At 36.3% G+C, this 16,201-nt stretch overlaps 1 protein-coding gene and 1 long non-coding RNA gene across 2 annotated transcripts in view; one reads left to right on the top strand and one right to left on the bottom strand.

The window, feature by feature from the left end:
• The window catches only part of LOC134679018 (uncharacterized), a 473,913-nt gene that overhangs the window by 186,497 nt on the left and 271,215 nt on the right, over window positions 1-16,201 (top strand). The window lies entirely within an intron of this gene.
• LOC134678482 (uncharacterized) overlaps window positions 10,691-16,201 on the bottom strand; it is a 34,311-nt gene continuing 28,800 nt past the window's right edge. Inside the window, exon 2 of the mRNA XM_063537052.1 lies at window positions 10,691-12,719. Coding sequence (XP_063393122.1) covers window positions 11,308-12,719 — 1,412 coding nt within the window. The 3' untranslated portion in view covers window positions 10,691-11,307. The remainder of the gene's footprint in view (window positions 12,720-16,201) is intronic.

Below are 16,201 nucleotides of genomic sequence, written 5' to 3'. Positions count from 1 at the left end.
CCTACAGGTACCGCACTGGTACACAATCTACTGTCAATAAGTTATTGGCAAATATTTCATTTTTGGTAGGTACAAGCTTTTATCGCTGACTGTGCTTTTCATTTCACAGGCTACTAATACTCATCGAAACAATTTTTACAAACACTATTAGTTTGCGTTGTTTTATCACAGAGTTCTCATGGCCAACTCCTGTCTCCATCATCAGCTCAGCTCCATGTCATCATAAAATTGCATTGTCATTCGATATACATATGTATGCAAAATTTCAGCTCAATCGGAAATAGGGAAGTAACTAATGCTTGTAAAAATGAATTTAGTCATAATAATGACGAATGCAAATGTAAACTGTGTAGCAGGTAAACGTATCAGCCGCAGGTAGATACTATTTGTAAATTAAGTACATAGTTTTGTAGCAATTAATTATGGCAAATGAAGAGCATTAATGAGTGTTGATTTAAATATGGACTAAAATTAGTCATATCATATTCGTAATATTCGACGAGCATAAGTTTTGTGATCCTATTTTGTGAAATGTCAGCAAATTCATTAAAATTGTGCTGTTAAAATCGGATAATTAACCTTAATTATTGTTGCGTTTTACTCAGGCACCCTTAAAATGCAGTTTACTGTAGGTAGGTACTTTCACTAAGTACCCTACCACAGTATTGTTCAAACCATAGACTTTTGTTTCTTTCTGCTCATGCCCAAGCGCATTGTTTACAAAAGCGAGTCAAATCGCACATCTATTAGAAAATAAAACTATGATCATTGAAGAAAGAAACAACAACGCTGTTTTAAAACATTATTGAAAATAATCAGGGAATACAAAAGATATGAGACATGTGTGACAAGAAAGGCTTTCCATATTTTTCTATGATCTATCTTTGTTTTCTTTCTTTAGTGCCTATTGTTACAATATAATGGCGTTTACACCACATTCATGGTATTAGCTGATGGAAATTCTGAATCTAGGCGAGTGCTCAATAAAAGGCCTAGTACTTAATGATAGTTCACAAGAAGGCCCACAATTATTCCGGCGTGGGCAATCAGCGGAGGAAGCTAACCCAAAATGGAAGTGGAGCGCGCGACACCGTTTCCGACAATTCGGAATCACTGTGGCGGCGGTGCGCGGCGCTTGGCCACCGGGTACACAGGGAGCAGCGCCATGAAAATTAATGTCTACCTATACGATGAATAACGACCCTTATACATGATGTAGTAAAGCTGAAATGTTATAAATATACGTAGGTATATGTTTAATATTTTAGTTTGTAAATTACGAACAAAACTAATCTTAATAGTCACAGAGCGATGGTCTGTTTATTCTATGCAAGCGCTCTCTATCCTACCCGCAACGGTCGTTTTACGACAGGCGTAGTATGTTGTGAAATGCATATGTAACTATTAATGCAGCCACTCCCGGTATTACATGGTTTTTTTTCACATGTAAACTTAGCTAATTTAGCTATTATTAGGTTGGTTAATGCCAATTCTATTTGATATATTTCCACGAATTTTAGTTTGATACTATTTCTTGGACATTCGAAGTTTCACGGATTTTGTAAAGAATTAACAAGCTTGCTATTCAATTTAGTTAAGGTTAAGACTAACAGTGCGCCATAGTTTCACATATGTTTTCACACGTCATCGATTTCGGACATGTTTAAGATTAATTCTACTTTTTTTGTATTTCTATAATATATTATTTAGATACTTAAGATGATTAAGATGCAAATCCCTCATTCAGCTCATTGTGGTTTACTTCTTAAGTTTTTTTTAAGTTCTTCTTAAGTTAATTTTCTACTCTTGGGGATTTGATTACTTTGATATCATTTTATAAAATCCCCAGACAACAGTACAAATAGGTATCCTTCAGTAGTCTGAAAAAAGACTGACCTACTCTAAAAGTTCCGGATTCATCGGAGTTCAGTTAAAAGAAAATGTACTTTTTACTGAGTTTTTTGGTATGGTATGCCCCCGACCTACACTAGTTCTGCCGAAAACGAGAGCGGGCCGATTGGCCGCGGCGACAAAGCAGAGCGCGGCATTCATTACCCGTCTCTGCCCTCGCCTCACTTTCCTACTTACGAGTACACCCCAAAAGTGCTAACTAACCCTATAAAAACATTACGTGCAAATGGGATACACTGAGAGAAAAGTACAACAAAAATACACTTAGAATTACAAAAATAAACTTAATCCGGGGACAAGGAGAGTTAACTAATAGGAACAAATTGACTTTTGCAATTTCTATTAGTTCTTGCAATTTCTATTATCAGGGGGCCGATTTTTGAATTTCGATCACTCGATTTCGTCATTCGAAAATCGGTGGATAACGGCGAAATTGAAATTTTTGAAATACGAGCGATCGAAATTTGGAATCTAGTTGTATTGACCACTCGATTTCAATTCTATTAGTAGAATTTAAACGCCTAGTAGCGGAGATATCATTTAACGAAATACACGAAACCGAGTGGTCGAATTTCAAAAATCGGTCCCCTGTTTGTTGAAATTATATTTGGGATTACTGAGCTGTTTGTAGAAATAAATAAACTTTACAGAAATAGTGAAACGTCCATAATTATTACTAAAACTTCATTTTTTCCCCCAGTACAGAACTGTTTTTTAATTCCTGGTGATGATTTTTCTCTCAGTGTAGGTTCTAGTTCTAGTAGTCTAGGTTCACAATTACATACATCTCCGACAAAATAATAAAACAGCGTATAACAGAAATAATTTTAATATTAAATGTAAGTATAGAAATAAAACTAGGCTTAAGTCCTATTCATCCGACTGCGACATTTTTAGGGTTCCGTATTTAACTAGGAGCCCTTATAGTTTCGCCATGTCCGTCTGTCCTGTCTGTCTGTCCGAGGTACAACAAAAAAAAACGATAATCTCGTGTTGTGACACTCACAATTGCGGGTTCCATAATTTACATTACATAGTAATATCAGTAACTTATAAACCTAACTTCATGAATATGTGTGCATGTTCTACAATTTCTGAATAAAATGCCGGTGACATATGACTACGTAGATATGTCGAAATTATGATGGTTCCATTTTTGGTATTTCGGCTATAGAAAATGACTGCGAGCGCCATTGCACAATAGTTCAATTTTTCACTTTATGCTTTTTGATTTCATGCAGACAAATTTAACAAAGCCACCTGTAGCTTCCTCTGTTCTTAAACACAATTGTCGACCAAAACATTACCTTTATTAGCTACTGCCAACGTCACCACCGTCCTTTATCTCCTTATCTTTTGTCCGCACCAAAGTAACTCTAAGGTAAATTTATGACCGTCTATAATTTTGCTAGGCAGCATAGTTTTGTTCAATGTCAGTGCAACATTAGAACAAAAGTCTAGCTTGTGACCACCTTGCACTTCTGGGAAAGTGATGCACCTTGATACATACAGCGTAAAATTGAACGACTACTGGTATTTTTGTCTATTGTGCATTTTGTTTAACTTAGATATGTCAATGTATTTGTAATGTCTTGTAAGTATTCTAAAGGGCACGGATATCAGCAATAAATATGATTTTTGCACCTTCGAGTAGATCAGAAAACAAGCGTAACTACATTTCTGAGTTAAAACGCTGAGTAAAACTGCATTAAGGTGAATCCTGACTTGTTGACAATGGAATCAACTATACTTAAAGCTCACCCTTTCAAACAAATATGAATTTTCCAAATCAGACGAATAGAGTAATCAATGAGCATACTTAGATACATAAAAAAAAATGATTTCCACGAATTGCATACTTTTATTTTGAACTCGTTCAGCAAAATAACATAGGTATAAGTAGATTTTTTTTTACCTACAAGGATAAGTAGGTCATCATACAGGTTGTTCTGTATGTGGCACTGTAGAGTAGGTTTGGGAGGACTAACGAGTAACAACACTAAGCCCCTTACTAAAAAAACGCGCTACAATCCTCAATTAGTAAATTAATGTTTTCAAATTCTAAATGTATATTACGTTATACATTACATATTACATTCTGCGAGGGCACAGCAATATAAGTAGGTGCTTCGTTAAAACTAACATGCATATAAATTAACATTACTAATCATATTTATCGTTAAAAAATTCATGAAGATTGTAAAAACATACCTTTTATCACGTTCTTACATAATTTATTATATGTCCAAAAAACCGATTAAGACATATAGGTACGATTGTTAGCTAATCGAGGTTTGTAGCGCGTTGAATTATGAATAAGGGGTATGAGATTATCTATTTTCTTACCCAAAAATAACACCATTAACCCGTACCTACATACTTATTACAATGTTAGTCTTAGTATATACCGGGTGTGGCCTGTAATACGAGCAAAAAATTTAACTGTAGGCTGTACTCCTCATACTGACCAATATTTGTTCAGCAACTTTTAAAAATAACTTGTTGATTTTTGATACACTTTAAAGTTTATTCTAAGTCGCAATGTATTGCGAATTTTGTTATGTTTAAGCCGTGACAAGCAACGTCAATCACAATGATATGACGTGGTGATGGCGTCCATTGAAGATAATATTTATTTTGTATGAAAAATAGGGACTCTAAATACTTCATAATTTTTAAAAGTCGTTGAACAAAAGTGTCATCGTTTGAGGAGTACAGTCTATGTTTTAATTATTTGCTCGTGTTACAGGCCACACCCGGTATATTAAATAATTCCAAATTATTAAATAACGAAAAGTCAAATATTTAATCTGTTAAACATTTAATCAAATATATAATACAGATCTTTCGTTCTCAGGGGACTAAAACTGGTCACTTCCCTTCCAATTAACTTTAATTATCTTTCTGTATTTCACTGCCATCTATAGATATGCGCCTTAACCACCTAGCACAAAATCAGGCTGACGCCATAGTCGACCACTACCGACACCTAGTGGCAGTCCGTTTATTACAGCGCTTGTAGCAACAATTTGTTATATCTAGTTACTACTATCTACCAAAGGTGGCGCGTTCATTTACAGACTAGTAAAATATATGGGAGTTTTTTATTGCAGTAACAGGCGTATTTTGATTTTATTTTAATAATAGGCTATATAGGTTAGCTTGGACCGACTCTAGGTTAATCCTACTCAGATCCACTCTAAGCACTATCGACTCTACATAGAGAAAAAAAGTGTGGAAATTTTAGAATTCATAGCCCTAATGCACAACTTGTGTGGAGATTTATTGGAATGACGAAAATAAATGAAAAAAAACTTAGTATGACCCACCTCCGCATTAGTCAATTAATAAAAATAAAAATTATTTATTTCAGACCAGAAGTGATCCATATTTTGTTAATAACATTTGACATAAATGGCTCCCTAAGGACTGTATCGTTTATTATGAATACAACTTTACTTAGATTAAAAAATTACACATATAGTTTAATTAGTGCTTTAATAATAAGTAACATTTCGTCCTGGGAGATCACGTAAAGCATATGGTTTGGACAATATTTACCTAATCCTCCCGAGTAACTATTTACAACGATTTTGGACAAATACTACAAGAAAATTTGCGGTTTGCGAACAAGACCAGATATTACACAAAAAAAATCGTACTAATTATGTAAACAGCAATTACATATGATTCGTAAAGCGAGACATCTGGGCATAGTCTAATCATTTCTTTTAGATGGAAAAAAGGTTTTGGATCTGTGCATGGTGGCCTTTTAGAGAATATGGCTTGTTACTTACGACAACCCCGACTTTGGTATACAATATAACCATCAAGGAGCGTTTCTATCGACCTGTTCTAGCCATGGTTCAACGCCATGAATGTCCGTTAGGCTTTGGATTTCGGTAGATTCTTTTTAGCTGTTTCTCTCATTTCGCTTCCGTCAGAAATTGACGGGAATCCAAAATGTTGCATAAAAAGTCGTTTTCATGTAAAGATAAAAATTCACCACATTTATTCTGTGGATGTTCAATTGAGCAATCATGAAAAGGACACTTAGGTGGCATATTTTGGCAGCATATTAACCATTCGTTTCTTTAAATCGTACCAAAGAATCGGTGAAATAGTCTCAAATTAAGCTCGATAGGCTTGTCCAAATTATATTTGCTAGACGGTATTAAAATCATCATAAAGTCCCTAAAATAAAATAAATGTAAAACCTTCTTATATCAGATATGGCTTAAAAATACCCCCAGATTATACCTTAAGAACATAGTAATACAAAATAATACACACGTCAACAGTTAGACCAGGTTTTATCTGTACGCATAATAAACGATACAGTCCTTATTCGTAAACGGGTGGATTTTGACTATCTGCACTCTGTTATCTGTCTTACTTGAACCGTGAACAATTGATTACCTTCGATCAAAAATCAAGCATCCTGTTACCGATCTCCGTACTTCAGCGCTTTGTCTCTCATCATCGATCAATGCAATTTCTTCAAATTCACTGTCCAGGCAATTTAATTGGTCCGACACCCACTTCGCCGGTTTTATTGCATTTTTTTTAATTCTAGCATGGCAATAGGTATTAGGCATGAAAACTATTACCATACTGCCATTTTATATATCACGTAACTTCAAGACGTAAAATTTGACTACCCTGGCCTCAGTGCCGGATTTACCACTAGGCTGAGTAGGCTGAAGCCTAGGGCGGCAGATTTTAGGGGGCGGCAAATTTGGGTCAAAAAATATTTTATTTGCTGTTCAGATAGGGTTGACCAAAATTTTGTCGCTCCCCTATTTATTTGTAAAATTTAAATAACAGGCTTTATTTGTCGATTTTGCCGCCCTCTGTCATATCAAGACCCTTTATATTGAAACAGATAAACGGCCGGACGGACAACAAAGTGATCCTATTCCGTTTTGAAGCTTGGAATCCTAAAAATATACCATGTTCTATAAAATTTCGCTATTTCTACCGAAAAAAATTTTATTTAGGAACATTATTGATGGACAAATGAAGCTACGCAAAGGTCTCCCCCCTCTTCTTCCACTCGTTTCGGTTTTGAGCTACATCTGGCCAGTCTCTCAAAAAGGAGTCCAAGTTATCCCGCCATCGCCGACGAGGTCTACCGGTTCCCCGGTTTGACTAGTGGGGCACCCACTTTGTGGTTAACTTGGCCCACAAGTTGTTCGGCATGTGGCAGACATAACCAGCCCAGTCCCACTTTAGCTTGGCCGCTTTTCGAGCTACATCTATTATCTGAGTTTTAGAGCGCAGCGTGGTGTTCCGGATGCGATCCCTTAGTTTCACAATTAATATGCTGAGCTCTATAGCTCTCTGTCAAACCCCGAGTTTGGACTTCTGAGCTTCCGTCAAAGACCAAGTCTGAGCACCATAAGTGAGGACTGACAGTAACACTTAAATATGTACCACTTTCTATCAAATTGCGCTATTTCTACAGAAAAAATTTCGCGCTCGCTACGCTCGCGTTTTTATTTAGGAACATTATTTGTGGCCCATCAATATAAACCATTTGTATAGCATAGTCCCTCGAGCACTCAATGCCAGACCCGACCAAACTCCTTAGCTATTATCCAGCCTGACTGCCAATGCCTCACCTTGATTCTCAATGGCCAAAACCCAGCGGTACCCACCGGTCGCCGATCAGATCAGGCAAATATAACTAGGTCGCATCGTCATTGGCTGACAAAAACGGCTCATATAAATCTGTATCTAGAATAGTGACATCACCTTATATGCATTTAATATGATTATGGTGCGTTGTACTATTAAATTAAACGCCTCTGATTGGAAAGTACTTTAAAAAGCTATAAGCGAGGTGGATAGGGGCGGCCTAGGAGGATATAACCAATGGAGACGCCATGTCTAAAATTTTCGGTACAAAATAGTCTGCCGTTTTTTGCGGGGGAGGGGCACATCAAATGTATAGGTACGTCATGTCAGATAAACGTCAGTCCATACATATGGTTGACATGAGGTTGACCATTGGCCGCCTATTTTCGACAGAGGGGAACGCCTGTTAATGGCGGCTCCATTGTTAATTACTCCGAGGGGGCGGCAAAATCGGCTTAGCCTACGGGCGGCAAATGTCTAAATCCGGCACTGCCTGGCCTGGCCAGTAGGCCAGTATTAGGCACAAAAATAATAGTGAATTAGAATATGAATAGTCGGAATATATTTATTTATACTTAAATAACCATTTATTAACAAACATTTCTTAGAAAGCTCACTATAATAATATGTAGTGACATATAGTGAGCTTTCTAAGAAAATTAAAATCGATATTTTACTTTTATTATATTTTTGTGTCTATAATATGTAGTGTCAAGCAAGACAGTTTTCATACGAATGTGAAGTAAAATTCTTGCACGGAGAGCTCTCACACGGAAGATTCTCGTGACATTTTATGCAGTGTGAGTTGTCTGTCTCCACAGTCAGTTTCCGGTGTTGTCTAATAAGTACATACGTGGCAGCTTAACGCTTCAGTCATCGCACAATTAGCCATGGTAAAGTTAAAACCGCCTGTAGACATCGGTCCAACCACGACATGACAAAATAAAACGTGCTGAAACGATAAAAACACATCTCGTACCTATGTAGTTACTACAGACATGATTTTTGTTTGCACTAATTGGGTTTATTATGAGCCTCAATTTAGTAATTTATAATAACAATAAAGGAAAAAAAAAGTAGGTAATTTGTACAATTGGTGTATAAAGTAGGTATGCATACCTTTTAAGTACCTTAAACTACTTAAAGGGTTTACCTTAGCATAACGTTCTTTGCTCATAAGGAATTCAGTAAAATGATTTGGTGAAAAATATTTCAAGAATGAGTTAAAATATATCGTTTCAAATGAAAATGGGTATGTGCAGACTATCACTGTACAACTGTGGTAACAAGTAGATAGGCTTAACTAAATATCCAATATTTCAAGAACGATGTACCTAAACAAAACATTGTACCTATTGATTGGAAAATTTGTATTCGGTGATGCAACTTCGCAAGTCTGACAACAGATAACGAGTGTCTAACTTGTAAAATACAAGCGAATGCGAGTATTTATTTATAAATAACCGTAGTAGTTAAATGGAATTGTTTGAATTTATCTCTAATTACCAATATAATTATATCTGATTTAAACTTTCACTATTATTAAACATTATTAAATTCCTCCTCCTCCTCGAAACGTCGGAGGTAAATCTTAAAACTTAAATACATGTGCAATTTAATAATAATTATATCTTCCAATTGGTAGGTATAGTTATTTTTTATTATGTTAGTCGACAATGTCGACATATTGACATTAGAATGTGTAAAAATTACAAATTATGTTTTCTGCGACAAGCCGACCACAATTTATTGATTATGTTGTAGGTGAGGCCAATACAACCCGAATCAGGTCGTAGCTATGACAACTGATTCCAAAACATTCTCCTGAGTCGTAGCCTCGGTGTCAATGGTTCCGTAGCCAAAAGAACATAAATACATAAATTGAAACCCTAAAGGTGATATTCGGATTTCAACTAGCTGCATACTGTTGCGACATTATCTGATACATTGAGCATGTGATACATCCGAATGTCACGTTTACGTTCAATAGGGAACGTACATACAGTAAACAAATCTCATCGACATCATCAATGACACAGGTTATGCTCTATGGTTATGCTCAGAATACAATTGGGTAATAAAAGTTACGGTTTTTCTATAATTTCAAAATTCTTCTCTGAAAAGTTTCCAGATGCAATGAAATCTTCGGATTTAAAATGTTTTGAGGTTTTTTTTCCGGCCGGCCGCTTCCCACAGCTTTCGAGTTTCGTACACTTTGGTCTTTCGGAAATGAATGATTCCCTTGATTTCTACAGCCAAATACGCAGCACTAATGCATTATTGTATTTAAATATCTTGTAAGTATCTTATTTGAAACTCAAATTATATTAATATATTTCGCAATATTATTTTAATCGCGATTTGAAAAAATTGTTTACTATATTGATCGGTCATGCACTCTGGCGGAAGAACAATGCAGTAATATTCTTGTACCTGACTTAGGCAACTCAGCAAGCTTCGTTGCCTAAACACGGTACTCGACTGAAAAGCTCTCTATTATATCACGATTGTATAAAATACTATTGTAAGGTTGTTACTGATTTTGTTTAACTATTAAATCCAGCTTTACGATTATAATAACTCGATTGCAGATCAATAAGATAACACTATACTTTCAGCTCAGTCTCTAGAAATGTTCCACCCGGCCTGTATAGGCATGGACAAAAGAGGAACGCAAAAAAAAGGTTTAGTTACTGAATTAATTAATTACCTAAAGTAATTTCAAAATTAGTTTTTTTTTTGCGTTCCTCTTAATTTGTCCATGAGTGTTGTCCGTGATGAGGAGATAGCGAAATCTCCTCATCATCAAAGATATTAAATAGTTGATACCTTTGGTAGGTTAGGTATCAAAATAATTTAATACTTATATTTAACATCGTAGTCAGACTGTTTTAAACTTTATTGTTGAATGAGGATTACAATTGAGGAAATACATGTGTTACATAGTATATAGCAAAATATTGTATTTATGGGTTAAAAGGGAATCGAAAATTTCCTCGTATTGCGATCTCTAACACTAATCCCGGATTTTCAATAAAATTCATTCATTCATAGAAAGGCTGCCGTCCTTTCCAATATCGTGATATTTATAAGCAGTAGATAATGGTACTTTGGCAGGTTATTTAATAAGATTCACGTCTCTATTCACATATTTATTTTCTTTATGTTTCGTACAATAATACGATGAACAATAATGAATGACCCAATATTACGGTTTTATTCGTTATGGAATGTCTAAGTACAATCTCAAAGTTACTGTTATAATAATATAATATGAATAAATCCGCTAATTTGATGTGTCCATACTACCCGCTACTTATAATCAACACCCAATGCCGTGTAAATAATTAAGAGCTCTATTTATGTTCTGACGAATTTACAGGTAAATGTAATCCAATGACACTAATTAGCTACAAAACTTAAGATCTGGAACCGACTACTGGGCATCCGCAACAAACTGTCTAAAACGAGTATGTTATGCAACCAAACACAATTTTTCGTGTTCTTTAGTCATAATTGAGAATTAGGAGTTACAGCTACAATATATACATAAAAAAACATTAACTGGTTCTAGTAGATTCTACTATCAGCATACATTATTAACATGTACAATTTTCTATGCGCCCATACTACAATCGCTTAAGAATTAACTATTAGTAACCTTTGTCTACATTACGGTGCATTTGGAGCTATTCATTTTAAATATGAGTTATTTATACAGTCACCGAAATACGTAAATTTATTTCACTATTTATATTAAACCATAATAGTACTACCGATGATACTATCTTTGCCATTTTCTAGTAATTCCGAGTATCCAGACTCATCAGAGCAGGCACTGTCGTTGTCCCCCGAGTTTTTGAAAACGTCCGTTTCCGAGCTAGAATTGAAACTGTCCATGTCAGTGCCATTGTTAATGAGCGACTCGAACTTCCCTTCGTACTCATTAAACACTGCATTCATGCGTAATGGTGGATATGTCGATCTGCGCCGGAACGAACTCTTTTCTCCAATCGGCACAAGGTTTACTTCATTTTGAGCATCAACTGCACTAGAGCAGCCGCCCTCACTTCCGATGCATTCAAAGTGTTGTATCCTATCAGAGGCATCAATCTTCTGTACGCTTTCTGAAGCTTCTTTAACCTCATCTTGAACGTAATGCGATGGCAACGAGGTCGGCTCGGCGTCAGAGTTCACCGTGCTGGCCGTCTCGCAGCCCGAAGAAACTGATCCGTCGTCGCTATCCGTGACGAGGAAGTTACTTTGAGATAATAATTGCAAATTTCTGTTCTGGCCCATGCAAGTCGGATTATTAGGCAATTCGCTTGATTCGGAAATCGATTCTAAAGTATGCGTTCTTTGTTCCTGTTTCTTGGCTTCATCTTGACTAGCTTCGTTATCGCCTAAATTATCGTCCATATTTTTTTGACTTTCCTGCACGAGGAGGTCAATCAGTTGATCCGAGATAGGGACACTATTTGAATGCGAACGTGTTCTGTGCATTACGATCGGACACGACAGTTTGCGTGGGGACTTAAGGCGTTGTAACATTGGTGAAGAACAGAAATCCGTGGCAGAATCCTCCGATAAGGAATTCCTTGCCCAAGCATTACAAATATTTTGTTTAGCATTCATTTCCGCTTCCTCTTCGTCTTCCTCCGAACATAGTTCTTCAATAGCACCAAGCTTTGGAGCGGATTTTGATCGTTCTAAAGGTGGACGATAGTTCATTGCACCGACGCTCAGAAGAATTTTCCTTCGTGGCATGCTTGGATTGTCATATACACTATTAGCAAGACTTAATCTGGCGTTCTGTTTTGATATCCGATCTTTTTTGAATTCAAGAAGTGCTTGTTTTACTTTAATTTGTAGTTCTTCCGTGATCTTCTTTGAGACAATTTCTTTGGCGCAGAGAACGGCGTGACAGCGCAGTTCATGTTTCAGTTTTTTTCCCTCGTGACGATATACCCAGCAAAAAAGTTTAGGATAATGAGGAGGACTGGCACAGTATGTGATTCGGTGGGACCAGTATTCAGTGAGGCCATGCTCTTTGGTGGCACCTTTCAGACCGGAATTAGAAACGGACAATTTCATAACCACGTCAGGCTTTGAAGATTGCTGGTAGTTCCGCCACAAGGTCGCCAAAGGTTTCTCGATACAGCTTTCTCCTGAAATAAAAGAAAGTACTGAATTACCATCAATATTCACGCTATAGTCATCTAAGAAGAGAAGAGATATTCTGACATATTTTTAAGTACAAGTTATTTGAGTGTGATGTATATTTTAGGAATGCAGCACTGGCAGTTTGTAAATTGTACGTAGATATTGTAATTAGACCGTATTTATAATTTTAATTCCAGAGATTTTTCATGCTAGAATTTGATACGAGTTTCAATGTAGGTACCCTCGGCCTCAGCCGCCAACAACTTTACACCACGCCTCTATTATCTTCGAATGAAGCCCACTTCCAGTACGACTGTTTGCAGTAGGTTTTATATATTTAGTTGCTTTTGGGATCACTTCGGTCTTGTTTTATTCTAACGGATGATAGTATAGAGAAGGAAGTCTTTCAACAGGGGCTCTCCCAGTGCCGGATTTAGACATTTGCCGCCCGTAGGCTATGCCGATTTTGCCGCCCCTATCCGCCTCGCTTATAGGTTTTTTTTTAAAGTACTTTCCTGTCAGAGGCGTTTAATTTTATAGTACAACACACCATAGCCATATTAAAATGCATATAAGGTGACGTCACAAATGTCACATTCTAGATATAGATTTATATGGGCCGTTTTTGTCACTCAATGACTATGCAACCTCTTTATATTTGCCTGATCTTATCGGTGACCGGTGGGTACCGCTGGGTTTTGGCCATTGAGAATCAAGGTGAGGCATTGGCAGTCAGGCTGGATATAGCTAAGGAGTTCGGTCGGGTCTGGCATTGAGTCTGCTCGAAAGACTATGCTATACAAATGGATCGCTAGCTTTTTATCTGGTAGACGCATATGAGCCGTATAGTAGACGGAAGCTGCTCCGATAGCGTGGACATTACCGCTGGCGTTCTACTAGGTTCTGTGCTATCATTCAATGACATGGTCAGATGGGTCACAATAAAATGTAGCTAGTTAAACGAAAACGCGAGCGAAGCGAGCGCGAAATTTTTTCGAGAAAATAGTAGGTAGGTAAATTGTTAGGGTTCCGTACTTCAAAAGGAAAAAAAAGGAACCCATAATACCACGAAGATACAAGAATTGACGACCATCCCAAATTTACAATGTAGTCAGAAGGGTCACAAATAATGTAGGTACTGAAATGAAAACGCGAGCGTAGCGAGCGCGAAATTTTTTCGAGAAAATGGTAGGTACATTTTTAGGGTTCTGTACTTCAAAAAGGTCTTGACATGACAGAGGGCGGGAATATCGACAAATTATGCTTGTTATTTAAATTTTACAAATGAATTCTAGTCTACCCTATCCTTGGAGGATATAACCAACGGAGACGCCATGTCTAAAATTTTCGGTACAAAATAGTCTGCCGTTTTTTGCGGGGGAGGGGCACATCAAATGTATAGATACGTCATGTCAGATAAACGTCAGTCCATACATATGGTTGACATGAGGTTGACCATTGGCCGCCCATTTTCGACAGAGGGGAACGCCTGTTAATGGCGGCTCCATTGTTAATTACTCCGAGACCCTATCTGAACAGCACATAAAATATTTTTTTGACCCAAATTTGCCGCCCCCTAAAATCTGCCGCCCTAGGCTTCAGCCTACTCAGCCTAGTGGTAAATCCGGCACTGGGCTCTCCACACATATATCGCAGCAGTGTGCGCAATAATAATAAGTTACCAAAGTGTCTGGGAAAAACTGGACCGTGTGCTTTTCAGGATGGTCCTATGTTAAAGAAATATGTACATAAACATTGTTAGAAAGAGTTTAGAAAAGAAACAATAAAAGAAAATATTACATATCTACAGTTTTAAAAAATATATAAAGTTTCAGTATGACCTAAGTGTCACCTATACTTTATACCTTATTTTGTGAATGTCATAATGAAGCTATATTTGTACACCACATTATCATCAACATCATTGGCTAGAATTGGTTTCGGTGTTGGAGCGTGTTCATTGATACAGAAGCATTCGATTGATCTCTCCCGGCTGTGTCCGCTACAGCTTCGTTATACACACCACTATACAATTTTGTTTCAACATTGAACAGTTTTTTTACACTGATTGTGTTTTAGTTTATCACTCTATGACTACACTTTATAAAATAAAGTCCTTCGCCGCGTCCGTCTGTTTGTGTTTGTTCACCATAAACTCAAAAACTACTGAACGGATTTTCATGCGGTTTTCACCTATCAGTAGAGTGATTCTTGAGGAAGGTTTAGGTGTATAATTTAATATAATTTGTAAACGCGTGCGAAGCCGGGGCGGGGCGCTGATATGTATGTATACATATAATAGCAATCGTTTTCCGTTTCGCTTTTAGCTGAAGTAATAAACGTTATTTTCTGTAATTAATAACTTCAAAACAACTATGTTTTCCTTATGAGTTTACGGATATATTTAGTAACTTATAAACATTTTACCTACCAATGAAACAAGCGTAAATGGAGCGACAAAAATGTTAAGAAAGCTTGTAGCTATACGCCATCGCTACTATTTGAAACCAAAAGATAAAACACAAATCAAAATAAATAGATAATTGTAATTAAGAAAATAAATATTATAATTAAAGTAAAGTAATAATACTTAATTGTACTTAAGAAAATAAGTAATATAATTAAAGTAATGTAATAATATTTGATTGTAATTAAGAAAATAAGTAATATAATTAAAATAAAGTAATAATATCTAATTGTAATTAAGAAAATAAGTAATATAATTAAATTAAAGTAATAATATTTAATTGTAATTAAGAAAATAAGTAATATAATTAAAGTAAAATATGTAATAGTGTGGCACAGAATTAGGGAGGGAGAGGACCTCCGATGCCCACGCGTGTTCGCACACAGAATCGAAAAACGAAACTCCTCTATCTGCCTCTCTAACGCTCGAATATGCAAGAGCGATAGAGAGGCAGATAACGAATTTTGTTATCCGTTTTTTGTGGGAAGCCCTATGGTGCAAACGGTAGCCATCGCCATGCAACGTAGTAACGCGGCATAAGAGCAGCATTGCAAGTTCCGTTATTTGATTGTATGTAGGTACTTACTATAAATTTGAAAAACTATAAGTAGGTGGTAGGTAGGATAATGGACTAAAAGCTAAAAAATGATTAGGTGGATCCTAGGTGTCACATCACGCTACTCTCTACGGCATTGATCAGTGTAAAAAAGTCGTTTTAATTACCTTAACTAGCCACTCAATTTCACTGTAATTTGTACACCTATATAACTTTATAAGTACCTACATATGTATACGTTAACATCTCAACATTTACCTAAGTACCTACTATTTGTCTACTTTCCTATCACCAAATATTTCCTTAGCGTAACGGCATCATTGATGTAAGTTCTAATTGCATATAATTCCATAATACAATACAATACAAATCATCTTTATTGCACAAGCTCAGAATAAATGTACATGGGAAACACAGATAAAGATAATACATGAATAAATAAATAATGTATAATTAATTTCATA

This window comes from Cydia fagiglandana, chromosome Z (genome assembly GCF_963556715.1).
Source record: "Cydia fagiglandana chromosome Z, ilCydFagi1.1, whole genome shotgun sequence".
Taxonomy (NCBI): Eukaryota; Metazoa; Arthropoda; class Insecta; order Lepidoptera; family Tortricidae; genus Cydia; species Cydia fagiglandana.
The sequence above is the reverse complement of the archived record's forward strand: the minus strand, read 5'-3'. Positions and strand labels throughout refer to the sequence as shown.